The sequence below is a fragment of the Orcinus orca genome, chromosome 12, assembly GCF_937001465.1.
Source record: "Orcinus orca chromosome 12, mOrcOrc1.1, whole genome shotgun sequence".
Classification (NCBI taxonomy): domain Eukaryota; kingdom Metazoa; phylum Chordata; class Mammalia; order Artiodactyla; family Delphinidae; genus Orcinus; species Orcinus orca.
The window spans coordinates 16973768-17000308 of NC_064570.1; the positions used below are offsets into that span (position 1 = coordinate 16973768).

At 42.9% G+C, this 26541-nt stretch overlaps 1 protein-coding gene and 1 long non-coding RNA gene across 3 annotated transcripts in view; one reads left to right on the forward strand and one right to left on the reverse strand.

Moving 5' to 3' along the window:
- SASH1 (SAM and SH3 domain containing 1) overlaps nt 1–24342 on the reverse strand; it is a 323565-nt gene extending 299223 nt beyond the window's left edge. The window contains exon 1 of one of the 2 annotated variants that reach the window (XM_033405251.2): nt 24187–24342. In XM_033405251.2, coding sequence (XP_033261142.1) covers nt 24187–24231 — 45 coding nt within the window. In that variant the 5' untranslated portion in view covers nt 24232–24342. The remainder of the gene's footprint in view (nt 1–24186) is intronic. The other variant, XM_033405266.2, reaches the window with a different exon arrangement.
- LOC125960665 (uncharacterized) lies at nt 322–8442 on the forward strand. The gene is made up of 2 exons (XR_007470560.1): nt 322–6298; nt 6379–8442. It is a non-coding gene; the product is annotated as an uncharacterized LOC125960665 (long non-coding RNA).
- Nucleotides 24343–26541: the final 2199 nt, after the last annotated feature.

Here is a 26541-nt window from a genome sequence, read left to right on the forward strand (position 1 = left end):
TTTCCCAGCCTCCAGAACCATGAGAAGTAACAGTCTGTTGTTTAAGCCACCCTGTCTATGGTATTTTTGTTATAGCAGCCCGAGCTGGCCAAGACACTTGCATAAGGCTCCTCTTTCTGAGAAGTCAGGACCTGGCGTGGGTATGCATTGATCACTGTTTCTGCAACCAGTGCCAAGCCTGACTTCTCAGGACTCCTATGAACCTGGGTTCTCTCTCAAGGTCTTTTCGAGTGAGCCCCCTCTGCACCTCAGCACCTCTCTCCACCGTCAGGCTGAGTACGGGAATGCAATTTTAGTTATGCGTTCTAAGTTCTAAGTTCTAAGTTCTAAGTTATGTTTATTTGGGGGTGGGAGGGGGATGTTTCAGAGACTATAAAAATGTAGGCGTCTTTTAGGAAAGGATAAACAAGTCAGTCCTGAGGCAGGCACCCAGGTCATGGTCAGATAAGGTTAAAGAAGAGATGACAGGGTGATGTGGACTCCAGAGTATCTGGGTTTGACCCTGCCTCTTACCAGCCACATGACCTAGAAAGTCCGGCCCAGAACTTCTTCCAAAGTACTGTAGCATGAGGGTTTTCTGTCCTGACGTGGGTGCTAGGAGCAGGAGGGCGGGGGCGGGGGCGGGGGAGTTGTCCCTCCAGGGTGCCAGCCCCAGCCCTCCTTCTGCTACGCCAAAGAGGCGAGGACAAAGGCCAGGGAGCTTTGGCTGCAAAAGTCAGATGCATCAGGGCTGCAGTGTTGTGATAGAACCAACAAATTAAAGGTCTTTCCCACTACAGAAATCTGTGCCATTTGATAGAAAAATAACAGTTTTCTATTTTACATATTGGAACAGAAAATAACTTGTGGCCAAGACCTCCATAATTTTCCTTGTGCTGTTATTTTTCTCGTGTGGGCTCTTATTGTGGTGATGCGCTAACTGGCTGTTTGTCACTAGTTCTCTTCTTGTCCTCTTCCCTCCGTTGCCTGGCATCTGAGTTTGTTTTTCATTTCCATCAGTGGCACACAATTTCAAGCAGATGTTTTAAAAAGTGCTTGACTTTTAAGCCGGGTATGCCGTGCTCTCTTGATGGTGCCGTACTCAGCCCCAGATCTGGTTTGCAAATGAAGATGCTGGTGCGCTAGTTGGCTTGATTTTGGACTGATTTCCACGGGGTTGTTATTGCTTGAACATACCCTGGAAGCCTGTCAGCATTTTGAACCTGCCCACGCTATTTTTGGGGGCGGGGGGGGAGACACAGGCCCAGCACAGACTGTAGGGCTGAGAAGCACACGCTTTAGAGCAGGGCGACCTGTGTTTGAACCCTGCCTTCACTGCATGCTGGCTGTGTGATCACAGACGCTTGCAAGTTTCTTGTCTGTAAAATGGGGGTAAGAATGGACCAGCACCTCATGGGCTGACAAGCGATAAAGTGTGTAAACCATTTCGGTTCAGTGACTAACATGGAGTAAGCACTCAGTGCATCCCAAAAGAGTGGTATTATTTCTGTCTAGATTTTAAAAATCCTTACAAGAGTCCTACGGGGTAGGTTGCTATTAATATTATCATCACTGGTTGTGGATAAAAAAGCTGAGGCACAGAGTGGTTAAGTAACTTGCCCAAGGTGGCACAGCCAGTAAGTGGCAGAGCAGTCTGGCTCCAGGGTCTCTCTGGGTCGCTGTTTGGTGCTCAGTGGGGCTGGATGGTACATAACAAGCAGTGCATACTCTATTTCAGGCACCAGGAGTAAGCACTTCACAGCACAGGATTTTATTTAACTCCCTAACCTAACTCCCTTGCTACGTTCTGGGGGATGCTATGACTAGCTTTGTGATAGAGATGAGGGAAATCAGAGGGTCAAATGAGGTCAGGGAGGACTATGCTGCTGAGAGAGGCTGGCCCCCCAGTCTCTTTCTCTGCACGCCGCTGGGCATGGGTCCTTCAGAGCTGGACGGACCTGAGCGGTCATCTCATATAAATGTCCCCAGGATGCCAAGGGGGCTCCTGGAGACCCATGGGTTGGAGCCCACATGCCCTGACTCCAGCCCATTGTTTTATGTTTTTGTTCATGGTATTATGATAACAATATCAATGGCCACTGTAAGTAATTCAATATAATTCATGTTTTCTTTTCCTCCGGCCACAAGTCTTCTAATAATAAAAAGTTTCTAAAATGAATAAGTATTAAAAACCTAATTTGCACAAGCACGAGGAAGTCCAGAAGGCCAAGTAAACAAGAAATCTGGGCACTTTTCTTTAGAAAATAGAAGTAGTAGGGGAAAAAAAAGGCTAAAAAGTGCTAAAAGTAGATGTGAGAAAGGAATACTGCAAAATTCCTTCATGTTATCCGTATTCTGGAAAATTACTGTCCACAGTTACATATTAGAAGATAATTCTGGTTATAGTTCTGCCAGGAAAAAGGTGGGTTTTTTTTTCTGAATTAGGTATTCTTTTTGCTAATTCTGCCCACTATATACGTACCATAAATAAATTTTAGTGCTGTGGAAAAGTACAGGCATGCTCTGTGAGTTGATTCTAACTGATTTTACATTTGAACCTTGCATCTGGGGATACAGTAAAACTATGCCATAATTCATCATCAGTAACAAGACAGTCATTAAAATGTCGCTTTCCATGATACCTCGTACACAGCTGTTTATTACTAAGAGTCTCATTTTTAAATGCTTTAACCTATTACAAGTTTCCTTGTTACCAGCCAAAAGGAAAGGCAGCCCGGCAGAGTCTCTCTAAATGTCCTAAAGACAGCCTCTCTCCTCTCCAGAGCACACTTCCAAATCCCAAGAAACACACAGCATTAGTTTTTGCCAAGTACGTTATGGAGGACCTATTTTCCATTAAGTTAAGCCAGTTAGTCTTATACACTTTCCCTTTTTTAGAACCTCTGCTTTTGTTTGATACACATTTGGAAATTTTATTGATTTCCCAAGAAGCTAAGTTCTGCACAATTTAGCAGAACCAGGAAAGGTACCGACTGAGTTTCCCACCGATTTTCAAATGGGATCATTTTCTTTCAAACACTCACTGGATTTCGGTTGGAATGAGACAGGTGGTTTTAGGCTCAAAGCTATTCAAGGCTGACAGAATAATAAAGCAAGGCCAGCAGACTTTCTCACAGACACCCTGTGCAAGTGCTGGCAGAACCCTGCAGGCTCTGCCCTCTACCTCTGCAGAGACAGGTGACAGGTGATCCCCACACTGACTTCAGATGAACCTGGCACCTCCGGGCTCCTGGGGACCCAGGGTGACTGATACAGGCCCACCTGCCTCCCTAGAATGTTTTGGTTTGGAACGCATCTGAGTCCATTCACCTGTGCCGACCAAGGGCCACGACTGGGATGGACAAGGTGCCAGGGTGCGGGCAGGTGGGATGGGTCCAGGCATTCTCTCGGTCTTGCCCATTCAGCTCAGTTCAGCAGAAACACACTGAGTCCCTGCCAGGCTGCCATAGAGCACACAAAAGACTGTTTGTCACGGAGGCTTGCAATCTCCCTCTCACGCACAGCACTTTGGTAACACGAAATTCGTCTCCCTCGTCTCATCCAAGCACTAAGTCTCTGATAACTTAGAGCTGGGCGGAAGACCAAATAAATACACATCTCGGCACATCTGGGGACCCAGCTGTATTTAAGTCCAAATAATGCCAGAGAGGGTTCTTGTAGGAGAACAGAGTTGGGAAATCATTATTATCCTGTGCGATAACATGAGCTGACATGTGTTGAAAAAGACAGTGTGCTAAGTACTTTACATGCATTATCTCAATTAATCCCTAAAACATCTCTAGAGGGAAATACCACTTTTAATACAATTTTTACAGAAAATGAGGCATAGAAGTAACTGTCGACAGTCATTTAGCTGATAAGTGATGGATTTGAAACCCAAACCCGGGTTGGATTAACTCCAGAGTCTAAGAATGTAACCATTTTTGCTAATCTGCATTTATCATTTAATCTTGTCTATTAACATGTGGGAAATGAGGAGCATACACGTGTTCTCCTCATCTGAACATGTCTTTTTTTAACTTCACATCAAAATGCATGCACCGTCAGTTTCTACCAATTACCAAATGCACAAATCAGAAACACAGCTCAGCCCAGTGTCATGAGCCATGGTTATTCTCGTTAGAGAAAAACCCACTCAAATATATTGCACTCGGTGTGGAGTGACAGAACTGTCATAAAGGTAATCATGTAAAAAACAAAATCTGCCATTATCCAGTTCCTGAATTTCTGAGTTGTTTTCTGTACCAGCTAGTGATGAACACCCTTCCTCTATTCATCATTCCCAGTTTTATACTCTTGGGACTAGGATATCATCACTATCAAACCAGAGATGTAAATGACTAGGAAACATTTAGTTTTAGGCTTAGAGTCCTAGTAAATCAAAAGAGCAAGATGGAAAATAAACTATAAAGTTACGATGTCAGCTGGAGACTTTTTATAGCTGGGCCTTGACAGTGGTTTGCAAGTTTTAGTATTGCAGATGGTGGAAAGCAATCTGCCCAGGAGAACCGAAGTCTCCAAGCGCACACAGACCAAAGATAATTACAAGATCCTTGAACTGAAAGTCACCTCTATTGCAATCCCTGCTTTCAGGACCATTTAGTTGTTTATATGAGCAGAGAAGGCAAAGCCTTTAACAATACCTGCATGGGTAATTTACTTGAGAAGTCAGAGGACTCAACCCCACCCAGTCTTTCCTCTTAACACCCTAACACACACACACACACACACACACACACACACACACACACACACAATTTGGCCAGAGAATTCTAGGCTTCTACAGAAATTACATCTTAACTGAGTCACTGAATTAATTCAGTTAATTAATTAACTGAATTAATATAATTCAGTTATAATGTAACTGAATTATATTAATTAAAACAATCTTCACTCTTTAAAGTTGAATTTTGCTATAACTTTTTTCATGGAAACTTTACTAATCCTCTAAAAACTGGGAACAGAGATTCTTAATCTGGGGTTCGTGGATATGCTTCCCTGAAACAAGAAACAAGATGAAGTATTTACTCAGTGGAGTTGCATGTGCAATATACTGCGGAGAAAGTTCATAGCTTTCATCAGCTTCTCAAAGGAACCTGAGACCCCTTAAAGCCTCAAAACTACTGTCCTAGATACTGGTCCTCTAGTGTAGCTGAAGGACATGAGAGTTAAAAAAGATCCTATTTCACTCTTACTCAGCACTTTCTAGAACTTCATGCTGACAGGAGGTTCTAGCCCAGCAGTTGCTTCTTTTTTATAAAAACCAAAACAATTGTTGGAGGTGTCAGCGTCAAGGACAGGTTTTAGCAGGAGAAGGTAACAGTATCTCTGAGTCCCCTTCCCAGGAGCCACTGCTGGCCACCCTACAGTCCCCATCAGCACACTGCATGGCGCAGGCATGTGCACAGAGCTGGGTTTCAATGCATGGGGTTCAATCCTCGATCTGTTACTTTCTATTGGTTGCATGACCTTGGTCAAATAAATGCTTCCCTATCCTATTTTTTTCATCTATAAAATGGGGGAAATAATAATATCCTCTCAAGAATTATATAAGGATTAAATGAGATAATGTGGAAGTAGTGCATGACACACAGTCACCTATCTGAAACCCTTGGAAACAGATGTGTTTTGGAATTCACGTTTTTAAGAAATGTAATATATTGCTGTCCTCTACATTATTTAATACCACCAGCATAACCCATAATAAATGGATATTTCTACAGCAGAACTATGAATATTCACATTAAGAGGGATGAACCAAGATTACAGACAGCCTCATGTCAATTCAGGACAGGTTCTGCCACCCCAAAATGTCAGTTTTCAGAGCATTTTGGATTTGGGGATTGAGAACAAGCAACTGTCAGCCTGCTTGGAAGAATCCTACTTTCTTCAGTTCCCAAGGCCCTAATTCTCGTCATTGCTGAGTCACCAACCTTGGCTTGTCCTCATACTTCTATTCTCTGTGCATTGGCACCGGGCCTGTGGCTGAGGTGGTACCCAGTGTATTTCTCTTACCATAATGCTCATTTGAACCGTGTTCCGCTTGACCCGTGGCTCCCCTCTCCTACTATGGTTCTGAGTGAAGAAGACTCCTCTCTTCTCTTGGCTTTGTCTCAACCTCTCCCAGTTCCCGAGGCAATCTCTCTCCCACAGCTCCCCTGTTCCAAGGGCTGTCCGCCTCCTGTTCAATATATTCTCAGAAACTCTCAAAGTTCCTCCCTGTGACGTTGGCAGGTACGCTGGTGAGAAGAACACTCTTCTCCTGGAGACAGACGAGACATTCCTCGGTTTCATTCAGGTATGCCTGAGAGCTGCTTGAGAGGAATGACGTGGCAAATCCTCCCGGACGGCACTCTGAGCCTCTCTCCCCCACTCCAGAGTGTCCCAAGAGAAAGAAGATGGACTCCAACATCAACAGAACAGCCGAGGGGGACACTTCTAGGGGCTCAGTGACAGTCAGTGGCAGGTAGGAGCTGCCGGAGGCTACCGTCATGATACTACCTGGCCGTGGGATCACACGGTTTAGTATTGGTGGTGCAAAGGGGACGATCAGACATATGGGGGTTTGATTTCTCCTTGTTTCACATGCTGTGTGACCTTGGGTAAGTTACTCTAAATTCTCTGAGCCTCAGCTATAAAATGGGGATAACATTACCCACTTGACTAGGGCTGTAATTAGGAGTATGTCAGCTAACCTATATAAATGCCCCAATAACTATCCAGTCCCTTCCTTAAGTGCCCTTCCCTAGACTTTCCCTCACTAGACTGGGAGACCCCTGAAGGGCAGGAACAGATCTTCTCCTTGTATTTATTTCTAGCGTAGGTTCTGGCCCATAGCAAGCAAGCCTGTAATAAGGTAGTGAATAAATGAATGCAATTGTTTTTGCAGTTGGTAGCACACCTTTAGTTCCTGCTAAATCAGATATCCACAATTTGAGAAGAGGAAACTAGGGTGAGGATGCCTGAGCCAGAGCTTCCTGGTCCAAATAACCATGTTTCCCTCTGATGTGGATAACAGAGGTAGACTGCACAAGTTCTTCCACTCAATAATAATGTTTTCTTTTTAAAATGGAACTTTAAATTTTATAGACAGAGTATTACATCCTAGTAACTAGAATGAAAACTCCTTCTTCTACTCAACTGTCTCATTTAATTCTTATTACAACTTATTTGGTAGGTAACATTGTTGTTTCCATCTTATAGCTACAGAAACAGAGATCTGTGTTCACAACTGATGCTTATCATTCGTATTAATATAATCCTAACCAGTGTATTCTTCCTTTTTCTTCCAGGTTTATTGAGCTATAATTGACATACAGCACTGTGTAAGTTTAAGGTGTACAGCATAATGATTTGATTTACATATCATGAAATGATTACCACAATAAGTTTAGTGAATACCATCTCACATAGATATAAAATTAAAGAAATAGAAAAAGTTTTTTTCCTTGCGATGAGAACTCTTAGGATTTACTCTCAACTTTCACATATAACACACAGCAATGTTAATTGTATTTATCATGTTGTACATTAAATTATATCCCTAGTACTGATTCATCCTATAATTGGAAGTTTGTACCTTTTGACTACCTTCATCCAATTTCCCCTCCCTCCAAAGTGTTGCATTTTTAAAAGATGTCTCAATTTAGAGTAAGACTTGAAGATCTACTACATCTCAATACCTCTTTCACTAATCCTCAACTATTATTAATTAAACTAATTAATTATTAATTTCACTAATCCTCAACTATTATTAATTAATTTAATTCTAGCATTCTCTTGGGTTCAAGCAGATGACAATGACCAAACTAATTCTAAAATATTTTGTAGACCCCAAGATTCATTTAGGGCTTTCACTGGTTTTGGAAATTAAGACACCTTGGATTTAAAAGCTTATTCAAGCAGCTTTGCATACAGTTATTCTGTTTTCTTGGACTAGAGAAGAAACTAAATGATTCCAATTTATCAATATAGAAATCAATGATGCTGTTTTTGCAGCATTTTTAATTAGCCTCAGTTCCTTATCTGTGAAGGGGACACTAACAGTATTTGCCATGCTTATGCGAGACACCCGTGGAAACACCAGGGCTTTGCCAGCTGTGAAAAGCTGCAGCTGCTAGATGTAACCCTATTGCGATAGACTGCCAAAGGTCCTTTCCAGTGCTAATTTTCCATAATTCCAAGATTCTGTAGTCCAGCAGTAAACAAGGTTTTTACTTACAATCTACATTTTTCTTTCTGTCTGATCCTTATTTTTGCTGTCTGAAAGAAACTTTGGGGAAAAAAAATGCAGTGCGTGTGTGTGTTTCTTTTTTCTTATAGTACAGTAGTTGCCCCCTTACCCAAGGTTACACTTTCTGAGGTTTCAGTTACCTCTGGTCAACTGCAGTCTGAAAATGTGAAATGGAAAACTCCAGAAATAAACAATTCTTAAATTTTCAATTGTGTGCTGTTGTGAATAAAGTGATGAAATCTCGAGGCTTCCAGCTCTGTCCTGCCCTGGATGGGAAGCAACACTTTGTCCAGCATATCTCACCCTCATTAGTCACTTAGCAGCCGGCTTGGTTATCAAATCGACTGTTGTGGTATTGGGGTGCTTGTGTTTGATTAACCCTTACCTTACTTGATGGCCCCAAAGTGCAAGAGTAGTGATGTTGGCAATTTGGATATGCCATAGAGTAACCATAAAATGTTTCCTTTAAGTGAAAGGGTAAAAGTTCTTGATTTAATAAAAAAGGAAGGAAATCATAAGATAACACTAAGATCTACGGTAAGAACAAATCTTCTATTTGTGAACTTGTGAAGAAGAAAAAAGAAATTTGTGCTAGTTTTGCTGTTGCAATCTGCCAAAGTTACAGCCACAGTGTGTGGTAAGTGCTTAGTTAAGATGGAAAAGGCATTAAATTTGTATAAGATAATTTGAGAGAGAAACCACATTTATGTAACTTTTATTACAGTATGTTGTTATAATTGTTGTATTTTATTATTATCGTTGTTAATTTCTTACTGTGCCCAATTTATAAGTTAAACTTCATCATAGGAATGTATGTATAGGGAAAATACATGGTATATAAGGTTGTGCCTTGATATCTGTGAGGGACTGCTTCCAGGACCCTGGTGGATACCAAATTCCGTGGATGTTCATCTCTTATACAAAATGCTGTAGCATGTGCATATAACCTATGCACATTCTCCCTATACTTTAAATCATCTCTAGATTACTTATAATACCTAATACAATGTAAACGCTATGTAAATAGTTATGAATACAACCTAAATATTTTGTAAAACCCTCTGGTGGGATGCAAATTCAAGTCTTGCCTTTTGAAACGTCCTGGAATTTTTTTTCAAAATATTTTAAACTTGTGGTTGGTGAAATCCACGGATGTGGAATCTGAGGCTACAGAGGGTCAACTGTATAGGGTTTGGTACTATCCGTGATTTCAAGGCATCAACTAGGGGTCTTAGAACGTACTTCCCATGAATAAGAAGGGACTACCGTATACTTTTTTTTTTTTTTTTTGCCTATAATAGAGTAAAACAAAAGGCAGTCTCCATGAGAAAGCACTGTGACTAGAATCCAGGTAATAGAGGAGAAAGATCAGAGAGAAAAGGGAGCTGAAGTTAGAGGAGACTGGAAGGGCCCATTTTTGAAGAACGAGGGAGACACACCGGTTGGAAAGCACTTCCGCCGCTCTGATAGGTAATACAATGCATTTCTCCCCCAGAAGACATTGACAGTGTAGGTAAAACATGTTGCTCTGGAGGTTTGGAGGTAAGATGCTAGATATAGCTGACAACGGGTGAGGACCATGTGGGGGAATGAAGATGTATAAATTCCTCACACTCAGCCAATGTGATCTGGCGCTCCTTCCAGGATTCCAGACCATGTGTACGCTTAATTTAGCCTGGCCCTGCACACTGCTCCCCACAAAAAGGAAAATCTCTCTTAATTTCTCTTTTCTGGCCATTCCCTTTTTATTTCTGTCAATAGAACCTTAAACTATGCCTAGATAGAGGCACACGGTCACACAGATGAGTCTACTTCATCTCTTCTGATGATGAGAGGCAGGTGTACATGATGTGAGATGCAGAAACAGCCTTTGATTAATATTTCAGTCACAGGAGAGGAATTCGGCTACAAGATGAAGGCGTATTAAGAAACAGCTCCCAGACAAATGGACTTTCTGAGTTCATCTCGAAGCATCCAACATCAGATTCACACTGCGTCAAAATTCAGATGATTTATACAGTCTCATTAGGTTCTATTAGTATTAATGGGAAATATGCATGTACATCGATATATGCATTAGTGCAGGCAGATTTCCCAAAGGATTTTTGCTTTGGGGCAAAAGCTGCTATTATGTGCACCTTCTCCACAATGGAAATAGAATTATATCCGCTAAATAAGTGCAGTTGGTCCAACGAAGTGACCACTAAAGCCTGGGGCTTGAAGCCAGCTCAAGCTGGAGTTTCTAGGTTTAGCAGGTTAGTGACAAACTGTTTTTGTTTGTTTTTTGCCTGCGCTGCGAGGCTTGCAGGATTTTAGTTCCCCAACCAGGGATCGAACCCAGGCCCCCTGCAGTGGAAGTGAGGATTCCTGACTACTGGACTGCCAGGGAAGTCCCAATGACAAACTGTTAAGCAGACTGTTTATTCTGAACCTGAACCTTTGACTCCAACTGACAATTGCTCTAAAAGGACAAAGAGGAGGAAATAAAATGATATTAATACAGTTTAGATCTAGGGTATTGTTAGCTTGGCAAAACTGAAAAGCAGGGGGAATTAACATTTGATACCTCGTTCTCTCCATTTGTCCCCGCTCACCACACACCCATAAAGCTCCCAGCAGCACACAGAGTTCTCTGTTCTGTTCCTGCTTCCTTCTGCCATACCTCCTCCCAGAGCCTTCTTTCACACTATGGTGTGAACATCTAATAGCAGCATAGCAGCATAAGTGTCATCCATTTCACTAATAAACTTGGCCGTGTGACATGACAGGCCTCATGGAAAGGGAAAGAGCTTTAGAACTGATCAGTTCTGAGATGGAGACGGAGAATCCAAGAAGGATGGTCATAGCCAAAATCAAACACTCCGTTGCTGTCCCGTGCAATATGGTAGCCACTAGCCACATGTAGCTAAAGAGTTTAAATTTAAATTGGTTAAAATTAAAAGTAACAATTTTCTTCCTCAGTCTCACTAGCCATGTTTCAGATGCTCAGTAGCTACATCTGTCTAGTGGGTACTGAATTGGTGAGTGCAGACATAGGACATTTCCACCATCATGGAAAGTTCTATTAGACAGTCTGTTCTAGTGGGAAATGGTAAGTCAGGATTGTGACACCCAATGATGTTTCCCAGGAAAATCCAGTCTAATGGGCAGGGATGCTCTGTCAATGCTTAAACTGAGTTGGGGAGGTCTGTCTGGTCCCTTTGTTTTGGAACAAGAACGTGGGCAGTGGCTGGGTGTTGGTGGGCAGACAGTGAATAAAGGAAAACCGTGAACAGCGTAGGCACCTTAGAGCTAAGGTTGATCTGATCATTAACTCTACAAGGACTAGTAGAGGATAAGAGATGCTGAGGAACTCAAAACACTGGGGTTAGATAGAACATGAACATAAATTTAAAAAATTACATAACATTTGTGTTAATAATTATTAATGATTATTTTCTATTTTTGCCAAGTGTCTTAGTCTGCTTAGGCCGCTACACCAAATTACCATAGACAGGTGGCTTAAGGAACAAACATCTATTTTTCATTGTTCTAGAGGCTGGTACGTCCAAGATCAGGGTGCTGGCAGAGGCAGTTCTTGGTGAGGGCCCACTTCCTGGTCTGCAGTCAGCTACCTTTTCACTGTGTCCTTACTTGGTGGAGAGCAGAAAGAGAAGCAAGCTCTCTCCTGTCTTTTCTCATAAGGGCACTAATCCCACCTCGAGGACTCTATCCTCATGACCTAATTACCTCCCAAAGACCCCACCTCCAAAACCCTCACACTGAGGATTAGGGTTTTTCAACAGCTGAATTTCTGGTGGGGGAGGATAAACATACAGTTCCTAACAGCAAGTTATACTACTGACATAAACTTTCTTTTCAAAATACAGTTATTAAAATTTCAAAGGGGGTAAATTTAAGGAAAAATATTACATGAAAACTAGTATGGGAGAAAAGAGCAATATGGTAAAATTCCTAAATGTGGTTTGCAAAGGACGGAACTTTGAAACACTGATCCAAGGTAAAGGGTCTGGTCTGTTTCTCAGTAGGGCCACCTTAACCATCAGGGGCACCAGGCACAATGCCCAGAACCCACAATGCTTTTAGAGATCCATGCCAACGTGTTAATTTCTTTCAAGAAAATTAAATTCTGGAGAAAAAATACACTTTCAAGTCAAAGAAATGTCTTAATAAATAATATATATATATAGTATGAACATATTTGTCTTTATACCAAGACAACTGTAAAACATAACTTTCAACATTTTTTTTTTTTTTTTTTTTGCGGTACGCGGGCCTCTCACTGTTGCGGCCTCTCCCGCTGCAGAGCACAGGCTCCGGATGCACAGGCTCAGCGGCCATGGCTCACGGGCCCAGCTGCTCCGCGGCATGTGGGATCTTCCCGGACCGGGGCACGAACCCGCGTCCCCTGCATCGGCAGGCAGACTCTCAACCACTGAGCCACCAGGGAAACCCTTTCAACATTTTTTAATGGAGGAAGTGGCCCACAAAGCCAAAAGTGCCTGGGGCCCATGAAAATCATACCACCACCCCGTTTTTAGGTACACATGGGAGGAACCTTGAGGCAACGGGGACAAAGAAGGGTAGCGTTTGCTCAGCAGCATAATCAGTGGGCAGGGGTGGGGGACTCGGATTTCAGCAGGAAAGCGTAAGTACAAATCAGAAAGCAACAGCAGCATCCCATGCATGCCCGCCAGCTAAGCACGGTGTGAGCTAAGGTGCAGTCAGCAGACAGGGTGCCCAGGGCTCAGCCCAGGCCCACCAGACACCAGGCTTAGGACAGTAGGACTAACCCCAGTTCAAGTGATCACTACCTGCAGGTCAGGATGGGTTCTGGGAGTGGAGAGAGCTGAGCCTTCGGGGGAAGTTTCGCTGGGGACAGAGGAAAGGCAGGATAGTCAGATCATGGGATTTCAGTCATCATCAATTAGGAAGACCTATTCGGACTATTTAGTCCTGAAATCACATCATGGCGTTTAGGGACAATCACGTACTTGGCCTGAGTCAGACTTCTTACGATTATAAGAAACACAAATGAGAAGCAGATATACACATACACACACAGGCAGCAACCCCTAAACACAAAATGTGACTTGGGAATGTTGTCAGATATTCGTTTTGGCAAAGAAGTTTATGAAACAATTACCTAACGCACCCTGAAGGCAAAGACTGCCTAAGTGAAGGCTGACTCCAGGACCTCTTGACAAGGTCTGTGATGAAGGGGTATAAATGCCATTTCAACTTGGAGAACTGTGGCTAAAGGCCTGGTATGCAGACCGATTCTATAATATCTTGTAGTTTCTCTCTCGTTGCCAAGTGAGAAGAATGACATTGATAAATCACCCTATTATAACTTGTAAAAAAAAAGGAACAGGTACTTAGAGAACTGACCAATACACACCTGAAAAAGACAAATGGCTGCGGGAAGATGGCCGATACAAGTTGGAAATTAGTGATACCCGCTGTGGGAGGAACAGAAAACGTAGCTGACAGAGATAATATACCAATCTCACGCATGTCCATCGATTCAGGTCACCTGACAGTCTTCTTGGAAAAAAGTCTCAATTACTATTAATATACATGAAAACACCCTGAAAACTATGATACATCACGCAAGTGCAAGGTATTATTATAACTTAACCAACTGAAGTGGAAAATTAAAGCAATTATCTATATACTTTCATTTTAGGCTCAAGTTTTGGGATATTTGGTCAGGACTTTTTTTTTTTCTTTTGGTTAAATGGTCTAGATATTTACCACTCTAATGTGTAGAATCAGCAAAAAGAGTGTTTTGATTTTCTAAAACCTCCAGCTTTCAGGGGGACTCAGAATGACCGTGTAATGATAAGTGCCACAGATACCTCTCCTCTGTGAAACTGGGTTATTTTGTGCTGGTGAGCGTGTTGGTTTCTACAGTGGCATCCAGCACCTAGGCCACAAATGGCTTCCTTCTTAAGCCTCAAGGGTTTCTGCAAACCACATTCCAGTGGTCTGTAGAAAGTGCTGCCCTACACTTTCCATTACCTCAGAGTTGGGCCAAGTCGGTCTGAGGGGGAGTCATTAACTGCTTCAGTGTCTTCCTGTGTCTGATTAACTACAAATATATAATGCAGTTCAGCAGTGTAGGAAGCCACATGGGGAACCAGGGCGAAAATTCACTGCAATTTTCTCTGGCAGTTGTCAATGGTCAGCAAGACCCAAACTGAAACCTTCAGTTGCCAACAGTTCTAAACAATACGCGTCCATGTTCCCGAGGTGGAGTGGCCCCGTGGGGGCCCAGGCTGAATGGGGGTAGGTTGGGTGAGAGGGACAGAATGGAAGTGGATAGAAAAATGAACTTCTGAGATATGAATAAAGAAAGGAATGGATTAATGGAAGGGACCCATATGTAGGTTTCTGATGAATTGCTGGTGATACTGTGGAAAGTACACGTGGCGTCCGAGACAGCCCATTTTTACTTCAGGAAAACTCATTCTCGCATTCTGCAGCAGCTGCTACTATTTGGATTATGAAGAGTAATAAGCCATATGGTGTGGCAGAAAGGAATCACACATCTTTTCACATGGACAAATATTATCATTCCAATACATAAACACGTCAATATAAGTGTTTTTTTCTTCTGGGAGCACTACAGCCCCTGATCTCATTTATAAGAAAATGACTCACTCCGGATGTGCAAAAATTACCTGCCACGGTTATTACTGGAACCTGCACCAGTGGTCTCCTCAAGTTTTTTTTTTTCGCCTTATTTGCAGGAAGACAGGAAGAAAGGGGGGAAGGGAGGAAGAGAGGGAAGGAGGGAAGGAAGGAAGGGAAAGGAAGGACGGGAAGAAAGAAAGTCAGAAAGAAAGAGAGAACGAAAAGAGAAAGAATGGAAAGCTGGTCCGAGGAAGAGAGGGCGCCCTGTTCCTAGCTCCCCACCTAGAAGGCAGCCCGACCCCAGAATGCTCATAACTGAGCCAGCGAAATACCTCGCAACCAAACCCAGGAGGCAAAGGTGGAAAAGACTTAAGCTACTTAGAGTGGTCAGTGAAGGCCTCTCTTGACTTTATTTTAGATGTCTCAAGGACAAAGCATCCACCGCGGACCATACATGCCTCCTAACGATCTATCTAGATCTTACATTTCTTAATTTGGTCTTGTTACTTCTCTCTGCCATTTCATTTTTCTTTATTCTTCCTTGCCCTGGAACTTCCTAGATAAGGTTTTTCTCCTGAGAATCTACCACTTTTGGCACAAGCTGTTTTGTAATCAACCCCAAACTTCTCTTGCTTATGTCTCTTCCTGCCAAGGCTGGGTCATTGTCTTCCAAGGCTTTCCAGTGTCTGGCTTTTTAGGCCCATGTGTGTCCCTGCAGGGCAGACAAGCCCACTGGACTCAGGGAGGGCAGTCCTGGGGTGCTGTTTGCAGGGAGGGACAGAAGGGGCATGGCTTTGCTATTCAGGTCCTGTGTCTACCAAGGGTCAGCCCTAGTCAGGTGGAACCAAAGGAAGCCTCGGAGGGAGAAGACCTGGAGGAGACTGGGGGGACCTAGAGAGCTGTGCTCGATGGAGACAGCCATCCTAGGAAACAGCACAATGATGGACGATACTACTTCCATGGTAGCACAGTTTGTAGTGGGTGCTTTCCCCCAGTGTGCAATTCCTATAAGTGAACAAACTGGGATCAGTTTACCAAGTGACCCTTCTCTCATTCTATAGAGTCCAGATGGCAGATTACGGAAAAAAAATCAAATCCCTAGGAGTCTAGGATTAACATATCCACACTACTATATATAAAAATAGGTAATCAACAAGGACCTACTGAATAGCACTGGGAACTTTACTCAGTATTCTGTAATAACCTATATGGGAAAAGAATCTGAAAAAGAATAGACATATGTACATGTATAACTGAATCACTTTGCTGTACACCTGAAACTAACACAGCATTGTAAATCAACTCCACTCTAATATAAAATAAAATAAAATGAAAAAATCGAATCCAGCATTCACCTGCTGCTCGCTCAGCCTGTACCTCAGGGGCCTTCAGCTCCAGGGCCATCTGTGGCCAGGCCGGTGAGCATAAATGGATGAATCATCAAGGCTAAGAGAGAGTAGGGGCTACGGGGAACTGGAGGATGGATGCATTCAAATTAAAACACCTAGCGGCCCTGCATACTCGCAGCAGACCCATCTGCAGATGCGTTCAGCCTCGGGGCCACCAGGTTGTAATTCTTGCTCAGAAACCCATCACCCTGCTCTGCGTGGGCACCTCCCAGGTTCCTCCACGGGCAGCCCACTCTATCTGTTCTCCCTCACTCTCAGATGTGCTGGTCTCAATCCATACCTTTTGGCCAATGTCACATCCACTGTCCCAAGGGTATCACTTACAGTCCAGCCCTTTAATAGGCTGCTGGGTGGAGGTGAACAGCGGTGGACCCAGCAATCTGTGTTTAAGCCAGCCTTCCAGGAGATTCTGCTGCAGGCTCAAGTTGTTTTGGGGTTTTTTTGTTTTTATAAATTTATTTATTTATTTATTTTTGGCTGCGTTGGGTCTTTGTTGCTGTGCGTGGGCTTTCTCTAGTTGCAGCGAGTGGGGGCCACTCTTTTTTAACATCTTTATTGGAGTATAATTGCTTTACAATGTTTTGTTAGTTTCTGCTGTACAACAAAGTGAATCAGCTACATGTATACATAAATCCCCATATCCTCTCCCTTTTGCGTCTCCCTCCCACCCTCCCTATCCCACCCCTCTAGGTGGACACAAAACACCGAGCTGATACCCCTGTGTGATGCAGTTGCTTGCCACTAGCTATCTATTTTACATTTGGTAGTGGATATATGTCCATGCCACTCTCTCACTTCATCCCAGCTTACCCTTCCCCCTCCCCACGTCCTCAAGTCCATTCACTACGTCTGTATCTTTATTCCTTTCCTGCCCCTAGGGTCGTCAGAACCACTTTTTTTTTTTTTTTTTAGATTCCATATATATGTGTTAGCATATGGTATTTATTTTTCTCTTTCTGACTTACTTCACTCTGTATGACAGACTCTAGGTCCATCCACCTCACTACAAATAACTCAATTTCATTTCTTTTTATGGCTGAGTAATATTCCATTGTATATATGTGCCACATCTTCTTTATCCATTTATCTCTGTCGATGGACACTTAGGTTGCTTCCATGCCCTGGCTATTGTAAATAGTGATGCAATGAACATTGTGGTACATGACTCTTTCTGAATTACGGTTTTCTCAGGGTATATGCCCAGTAGTGGGATTGCTGGGTTGTATGGTAGCTCTAGTTTTACTTTTTTAAGGAACCTCCATATTGTTCTCCATAGTGGCTGTATCAGTTTACATTCCCACCAGCAGTGCAAGAGGGTTCCCTCTTCTCTACACCTCTCCAGTATTTACTGTTTGTAGATTTTTAGATGATGGTCATTCTGACTGGTGCGAGGTGATACCTCATCGTAGTTGTGATTTGCATTTCTCTAATGATTAGTGATGTTGAGCATCCTTTCATGTGTTTGTTGGCAATCTGTATATCTTCTTTGGAGAAATGTCTGTTTAGGTCTTCTGCCCATTTTTGGATTGGGTTGTTTGTTTTTTTGATATTGAGCTGCATGAGCTGCTTGTATATTTTGGAGATTAATCCTTTGTCAGTTGCTTTGTTTGCAAATATTCTCATTGTGGTGTACAGGCATCTTGTTGCGGCGGCTTCTTTTATTGTGGAGCACAGGCTCTAGGCACGCGGGCTTCAGTAGTTGTGGCACTCAGGCTCAGTAGTTGTGACGCACAGGCTTAGTTGCTCCATGGCATGTGGGATCTTCCTGGACCGGGGATTGAACCCATGTCCCCTGCATTGGCAGGTGGATTCTTAATGACTGCACCACCAGGGAAGTCCCCAAGCTCAAGTTTGAGAACCTCTGCTCTCTCCGGTTGCTCTCATTTTCACTTTGCCATGTGCCTCAGTTCGCCTGTATTCTTCCTAAATTGCATGCCTAAAACTAAACCTTGACCCACATAGACTATTATCTCATTCATTTTAGAAGAATAAAGGGGCATTATGAAGATTAAATTAGATAATACCCTTGAAATACTTAGCACAGTTCCTAGCACTTACTAAATATGTAATGCATGTTAGTTATTATTGTCATCATTAATCAATGTGTTATATTAATTATACAAGTTTTTCATTTGGTCTAAGACCAAATGAACTTTTAGTGTATGGTAAGTTTCTACTGTGGACACTCTGTGTCAAATTCCTCTAGAGTTTCTGTCTCTTATTTACAACTCATATATTTACATAGTGAACGGAAAAGTAAAACCTGTATTTAAAAAAAACCCCAAAACAAAAAAAACGTGTACTGAAAACAGTAGCATAAATGGTAGGGTTGAAACACCCTCATTGATATAAGGAAGTGATCTTGTTACATCAGCTAAAAGCTGCACAGGTTTGGGGAGGAAGACGATAGATCCCCCCCAAAAGGAAGGAAGCAATCACAGAGGTACGATTCCTTTGAAGTGGTGAAGGGAGAGATCAAACATAAATTTTAAGCTTTCTGATATTTCAAAGAACACAGAGAATCTCTTTCCTAACCCTCCTCCAATTTTAAACGCCCTGCAAAATCTCCACCCTTCTTCCGTTTTAGTTAAAAGACTATTTTATATAGTAGAAAAAGTAGAAATGCCAGCCTGTGCTGGGTCTGTATTAAAATCCGCTCAATAAAGAATTCTGACTTTCATTAAAATAAGAGCTAAAGGAGGGCCAAGAGGCTGACCTTCACGTCGTTCACGAGTGACACCAATCACCTGGCCTTGGCACGCGCATGGATTTCTCGCAAGGATTTCAGCAGGTGTTTTCTGAATTGCATCCAGAATCACACTGGACAGAAATGCAGCAGAGGTCGCGGAAGCCACATCAATAATGATAAGCAGGCTGATTGCGGCCCCCTCCGGCCCGCCCTGTGAGCCCACGGAGATCCCATCACCACTGAGTCCGCAGGAGGCAGCGTCTGCAGGAGCCTCTAGCCAAGTGCCAAAGTCATGTTAACACACTGGAGATGGACACTCTAACAGTGCAGGCCAGAGGTCTAAGGGAATGAAATGAGCTTAGGAGAGGAAAGTGGAGGAGAAAAAACACACAGATTTTTTTTTTTTTTTTATCAGTAGGTTTCATTTTAAAATTTGGGATATTTTCAATACAAATGCTTACAGTGTTACATCAACACTGCCATATTTTCAAGTATACTTTTTTTTAAAGTTAAATTGTGCACAGGGAACTCTGCTCAATGTTATGTGGCAGCTTGGATGGGAGGGGACTGTGGGGGAGAATGGATACATGTATCTGTATGTCTGAGTCCCTTTGCTGTGCACCTGAAACTATCACATTGTTAATCGGCTATACTCCAGTATAAAGTAAAAAGTCAAAGAAAAATAAAGTTAAGGGCTTCCCTGGTGGCGCAGTGGTTGACAGTCCGCCTACCGATGCAGGGGACACGGGTTCGTGCCCTGGTCCGGGAAGATCCCACATGCCACGGAGCGGCTGGGCCCGTGAGCCATGGCCGCTGAGCCTGCGCGTCTGGAGGCTGTGCTCCGCAACGGGAGAGGCCACAGCAGTGAGAGAGGCCTGCGCGCGTATCGCAAAAAAAAAAAAAAAAAAAAAAAAGATTAAAAGAAAAAACTATTAAAAGTACTCTGCAGGGACTTCCCTGGTGGTCCACTGGTTAAGACCTTGCGCTCCCAATGCAAGGGGCCCGGGTTCGATCCCTGGTCAGGGTACTGGATCCTGTTTGCTGCAATTAAGACCCGGCAAAGCCAAATAAATAAATAAATAAATATTAAAAAAAAAAAACTCCAAAGGTGAAATAGAACACGTGTATGGCCCCTTAAAGTTCTCCACCTTCTATGATTCACAATTACCTTTAAAACCTATCTAGGACTTTTCAGTCTAAACGCGCAACCTCTTGATTTTCTTCCCTTGTGTACTTGTGATAACTTGCCTCCCCTTTCAAGCTCTCAGGTGAATTGTGTACCTCTTTCTCTTGTGGACAGAAGAGAGTTTAAGTAATACAACTATGTGTATGCCTGGCAGAGTCGATCATCTAAAGCAAAGGATGCTGCCAGGTCACCAGATTTCAGTGGGCAAATTGATACGAATAAAGCCAGAGAGGGGGAGATGTGAGAAGCAGACTAACTAGAGAGAAACTAACACAGTGAGTGTGAAAGAATAAAGTTTCATGTTTAGCAACCAATCGCTAAGAAGGAGAAATGGGAAAATCTACCTACAATGTCATGAAAACAGAGAGAGGAGGAGTTTTGAGAGTGCAAAGTGTTCCATATGGCAGGAGTGTTGCTAGCAGAGAAATTTTGTTCTGAGCTCTTAGGATGGGCACTGGTGCCTTGAGATTTTTGTAGAAAAGATTTGGCTACCTCAAGGAACAGGGAAGTATCAGAAAGGTTTGCTGGCCTTAGGAGTAGATCTAAGGAGAATTAGACTTCTCTTTTATCCTAAGCAGAGACAGACTGTTACCTAGTACACATGACAGCCATCATTTCTAACTTGATGTAGTTTACACCCTACAGGATCCCATTCATCAACCAGCATTTCATATTTTTCCTTAGAAATATGCTTCTTTCTCCCTGTTCAACTTATACCACTCTGGCCTGGGACCCCTGTCATCTCACGTTTAGGTCCTGTAACAACAGCTTTCTGACGGCCTCCAGAATCTTCAGAATCCAATCTATGTGGACAGACTACTTTTCCTTAAACGCTGCTTTTACCATGCCATTCTACTGCTCCCATACCTTCCATGGCTCCCAAGTCTTAACTCCTTTGCTTGGCCTTCAAGGCTCTCTAGGATCTGCTCAAGTTTCTCTCTCCCCGACCCTCACATGCATTTCCTGTTCAGTCACTCAGTACTGACCCAGCACCAGGGGTGTTTCCGCATCCCAGCATTTATTCAACACCATCCCCTTCACCTGGACGCCCATCCCTCTCCTTTCAAAATTCTATCCATCCTTCTTGATCCATTTCCTTCATGAAACCTTCTCCAACTTCCCTGACTTCAGAGTCCCTGTTGCATTTAGTGTGTGAACCATGCACTTGGATACTCTTTTATATATTATTTTGTTCTCTAATTGTTTCGTGTACATATAGCTCATCTCTCAACTGTATTTTGACCTTCGTGAGTCAAGAGCGTGTCTTCTTCCTCTGTGTTTTCTGCAGAAACAGGAGAGTAAGTACAGAAGCCAGACTCGGTGAGCACTTGCCTGATGCTTTGTTCAGTTGAGCTCATGTGGAGAGAAGGAATGGGGGTGAATGGGGATCTCAGGTTGGAAAAAAAGAAAAACGGTTTGGGTCTCGGGGGTGATGATGATCACACAGGACTACAGAGTCAGTTACCACTGTTCACTTCCCCCAAACACCTGTGCCCGTACATAGCACCCACTGGCGGCTGCATCCTCATATTAATCCGTCCGTGCTGAAGCTGGCGTGTAGGACCACTGTGCTAAGTTGTGTGCAGGGCAGGGACCTGATCTATCCACTGTCCTTGAACAGCACACAACCTTGGGGATTTGAAACTGCACCTGGAGCCAAGCTCCCGACTTTGAACTTGCAGGGGCTGCTCTTATCCTCTTAGAGGAGGGGATTATCTGGTCCTGTCCAGCATGGAGGTGAATTTCTAAGCGACACAAGCAGTCTGAAAGACCAAAGACACGCAGAAATTCAAATGCACTAAGAACAAAGAATAACTAGGGAATTATCCATGGAGGAACTCCTCTGGTCCTCCAGGCAGAGAAGGCTGAGAGCAAATGTCCCACATTACGGATGAAAGGACCTGCTTCTGACGGCAGAGGCTTATACTTCTCACTCCCACACTGCTCGCTACGCAGACGGCGCCTAACCCATCATTAAATCTCTGGGTCTCACCATCTATGCAGTTAAGGTAACACCCTGCTGACCACAAGAGAGGTGGGGTGCATTAATTATGACAGAAAGACACTGTGAAAGTACACCAGCCTCTCCAAACTTTGTTTCTGTCGATGCACACAGGCCCCTGGGCAGCCACAGGATCCCAATGTATTTCAGTCCCTCCTGCCCTGGGCTGGGTCCGTCCCTGGCTGTCTGAGTTGGCAGGTATTTTACCTATTGCACAGCCCGGAAGGAGCTCAGGGGAGACGGGTGAGCTGCTGCCAGCAACCTAAGGCGGTGTCGGGGCCTGATGGCCTGGCGGTAAGTGGCCACCCACTTGCCAGGGGAACTGGTGACAACATGTAGTTGCCGAGATGGAGCCGAGATGGAGCCAGAGGCTGAAGAGCTTCCAAAAGAGGAGAGAATTTTCAAGACGGCAGTTTGAGTCACCAAGGTTGAAGAGAACAACAGGCGAGCCTGAATCTGTGATAGGTGTTTACTGTACAGTTCTGATCTTCTCTCATGGGACTGACTGTATCTTACCTGGAAACTCCTCGGGCAAGGAACTGGGGGGGGGTCTAAGCGGGGAGGACCAATACCTACACCTCACCCCTTTGTGTATTTCCTGAGTTCCAGCCTCTGCCTGGGCCCCTCGGGCTGTCCTCGCATCCTGGACCCAACCAGCTGCTCTGTCAGTTCCCAGCCCCTTGGAGCACAGACATCCCTTCCTGCCCTGAGGGCATGCAGGAAAAAGCCCTTTTTATTTTTCTGGTTTGTCAAAATGAGCTCCTAATCAAAACTAAGGCATTTAAACAATCGAAATATTACAAGAGCATAGAAATGGTTCAGTCTCCAGAATACAACTGATTGATAATATTTTGCTAAGTGAATGACTTGGATAAACGAAGGTGGATGTCTCCAAAGCTTGCATATGGATCTGAAAATTGGGCCTTTTTAGTTATGTCTGGGAACAGTATAGTATTTTTTTACCCTGATTTCTGCCAGCCGAGATACAGCATTTAAACCTAAGACACCGGGCATGGTGAGCATTCTTTAATGAACAGAAGTGATTATTCTAGAAACCAATGTTTTAATTTGTTCTTGGAGTCAACTTTATGTTATAAAAGAAGATAAGTCATACTGCCAGGGAAAAGACAGGTAGATCACATTGCTGCCACCAAAAGAGACTTTTTTATTCCGATCTAAAAATCACCCATGTTTGCAACAGAATCTTCTATTTCCAGTGAAGTTCAAATTCACATTAGAAAGGAGAAAACACAATGAAAAGTTATACTATGGAACAGTGAGCTATACTAACTGAAAAAGCACTGCACTGGGGTTGGGGTCTAGGATCTTGTAACCCAACTCTTGGTTCTTCAAGTAGGGGAACTTCAGTTTATTCAGTTATAAAATGAGATGATCAGCCAGGGTCCCCGAGGCCTGGGAATCTGTGTTGTTCTGGCAGCCTTTCAGAACTTGACCAATTCATCTGAAGTAAACTCAACAGTTCTCAGTGACATAAAAAGAAATAAGAGGTCTGAATATGCCCAGTTCAAAAATCATAAAAATTAGCTTTAGACATTAGTATGTGCCTTTTTCATGCTCTTCTGATCATAGTATACATTATGATCATTTTATATATATATATACACACACAGACAGGTGTATTTATATAACCCTAAATAAGATACATTTAAAGAAAATCAAAAGTAACAATGCGACCCAGAGTTCCAAGAAACGCTTCATCTGTGTTAAAAACCTAGTTCGACATTACAATCCCTTTCTATCAGCGAATCGTGTTGCTTCAATAAGGTAATGTCTTGCGTGCCCACAAGCTATGCGGTATGGTTCATCAATAAAATTAGAAAAATTTACACCCAAAGTCATTTATCACTAATACCATTTGGTATGTAGAAGGCATGTTTCGCTTTAAAATAATGAGCAAGGCTACAGTCCTTTGATTATAAATTCCCCTTTCATCTTAATTTTATGAAAAGCCACAAGGAAAATGCCCAGCATGATGCCCTTGATATTTAAACACTTCGTTCCACTTACCATTAGTTTGCTCCAAAACTCAGCCTCCCTTGAAAAATGCTCCATATTGAAGAGATAAATTTCGTGTTCTGCCTTGTCAAATGTGTCACTTGGACTGCTCCAGTGACTGAGCACAGGGAAGCAAACATTTCAGCCAAGCTGCTTTCATAATACCGATGGTTTGCTTTCTCTCATCCCTGAGAGTCTTGGGAGAAATGAAATTTACATACGTTGGGGTGAGATGGGTGTGGGCATTTCCCATAGTTATGATTCAAAACCGAGTTATGTTTCATTCAGGGAGATAATAATATAACTCAAAGAAGAAAAGTATCCCCTAGCATTGCTGCCACTTAAGACATGACAACTCCTGTTGCCTTGTGCCAATGCACCACACCGCAGTCTCTGTGCCAAGAAAAAACCTACAGTGGGTGGTGTCAACTCCTTCTGGCATTTTTTTTTCATGGCAGACTCTAGTATCTATAAACCTCTCAGCTCACTTGAAGGTGTGCACAGTAACACAAGAATAGACATCTGGAATGCAAGTCTAAGGTTGCAAGGTCAGGGAGACAGCTTTTGACATTATTGTGGGCAAAATTAACCAAAGTCGACTACTACATGATTCATCCTGTGTGTGCTCTGTTAGAACAGGTAAAATATGATTTTTTAACAGCCGCATAAAGATATATGTGCTTGTAATAGTCTCACTTTTTTCGTATGGAAGATTGGAGAAGAAATAACTTCCTTAAAATGTCCCAGAGAATTGGATCTGTGGTTATCATCGTAGGCATAACTCAGATATGAGACACTCCCATTTTCATTAGTTCTGACTATTCTAATGGTCACTCAAAAGAAACATATGTGTAAATAGAGAGGTTTTTTTAAAAAAACATTTAAAAAAATTAAAAAGCTTTTTGGCCATGCAGCATACGGGATCTTAATTCCTCGACCAGGGATTGAACCCAAGCACCCTGCAGTGGAAGAGCAGAGTCCTAACCACAGGACGGCCAGGGAAGTCCCAATAGAGAGGTTTAACACTCTCTACCCACGATTCTTGCAAGCTGAAAAAGGAAAGGAAGGAAAAGCAGAGACTAGATAAAGCCTGATGGCAGAGACCTGGAAGAACTGAAGTTTGTTCTTTCTGGGCTTGCATGACCTTTACATGTTCAGTGAACATTTCTCAGATATTTAGATTTAATGAAGTTGTCAAAGCTTCTGATGAAAAGCAAAACTCAAATGCACAAAATGCATATCCTTTGATAAACCTTCCCCTGAGTGTTCTAACAACATTTCCTTCCTTTGCCAGTTTCTAATTACACAGGACTTAATGAGCAGTGGCCCTTCACAGTAAAACCTGGCTGTGGTCAACTGCTGAGCGCTACTTCCAACTCCTGGGGTGGAAAATCAGAAGCCGACATCCTGCTGTTCCAACACGAAACAAACCACTTTGATAGTTATTCTCTTGCAGGAAGATTTTCCTCTCCTTATTTTAATATGGGTAGGGCTTTCTCAAACGCTTCGTTTTATAGAGTTTCACCCTGGAAAGCAGTTATTTATGTTTGGTACATTTTCTCCACTTCTTTCATGCCCCAAATTAGTTTCAACTTTGTCAGATTAACTGCTTAAATATAAAAAAAACAACTACTGACAACCAAGGGATCTGGGGAAATGGAAAATTGGTAAAGAAGAGCACATTTTCAAGAGAAGAAAGATGATTTTGTTGGAGGAATATCTAAAAGTACTTGTTTACTTTTCTTCCCTGGAAGCCCTGAGGAGGGCTATACTTAGTGTAACTCTTCCATGAACCACTGCGCCCATCAGAACCTGTTTTGCGGGTCCTGCCTCACAGCCGAGTCCATCTCTAACTGCTGTTTGTGGACAGGGTGAGTCATTTGAACACTGGGCAACTTTTCCAACCACGTGAAGCAACTATTTCTCTCTGGCAGGGAGTCTTCCTTCCCACTGGTAAAATCTGATGTTCTATCTGCTTTCTATTCATTTCACTGAGTAGGGACATAGGTACTTTTATAAAATAGATACACTTCATATTAAATAGATACACGAGAAAGTTCTAAATTAAGTCATATGTTTTAAAAATTCAAGGGCATCTCGATACTTAAAGGAATCCATGGCACATCCACTTTTAAGAGGGAAAACAACTTTGCAAGTGTGAGGTTTTATAGACTGCATTGTCTTAAATTGAGGGACACGAGTTCAGCCTGCTGTGGCTGACTCAACTAGTGTCACTGGAACACAAAACTGACTCTACAGGCACGTTCTGGTCGTCCTTTGCACAGAGAGTGGTTATGAGAGCTTTCTTGATATCAGTGAATTTTACTCATTTGCAAACAATTTGCAAGAAAAAGAGGATGCAAAATC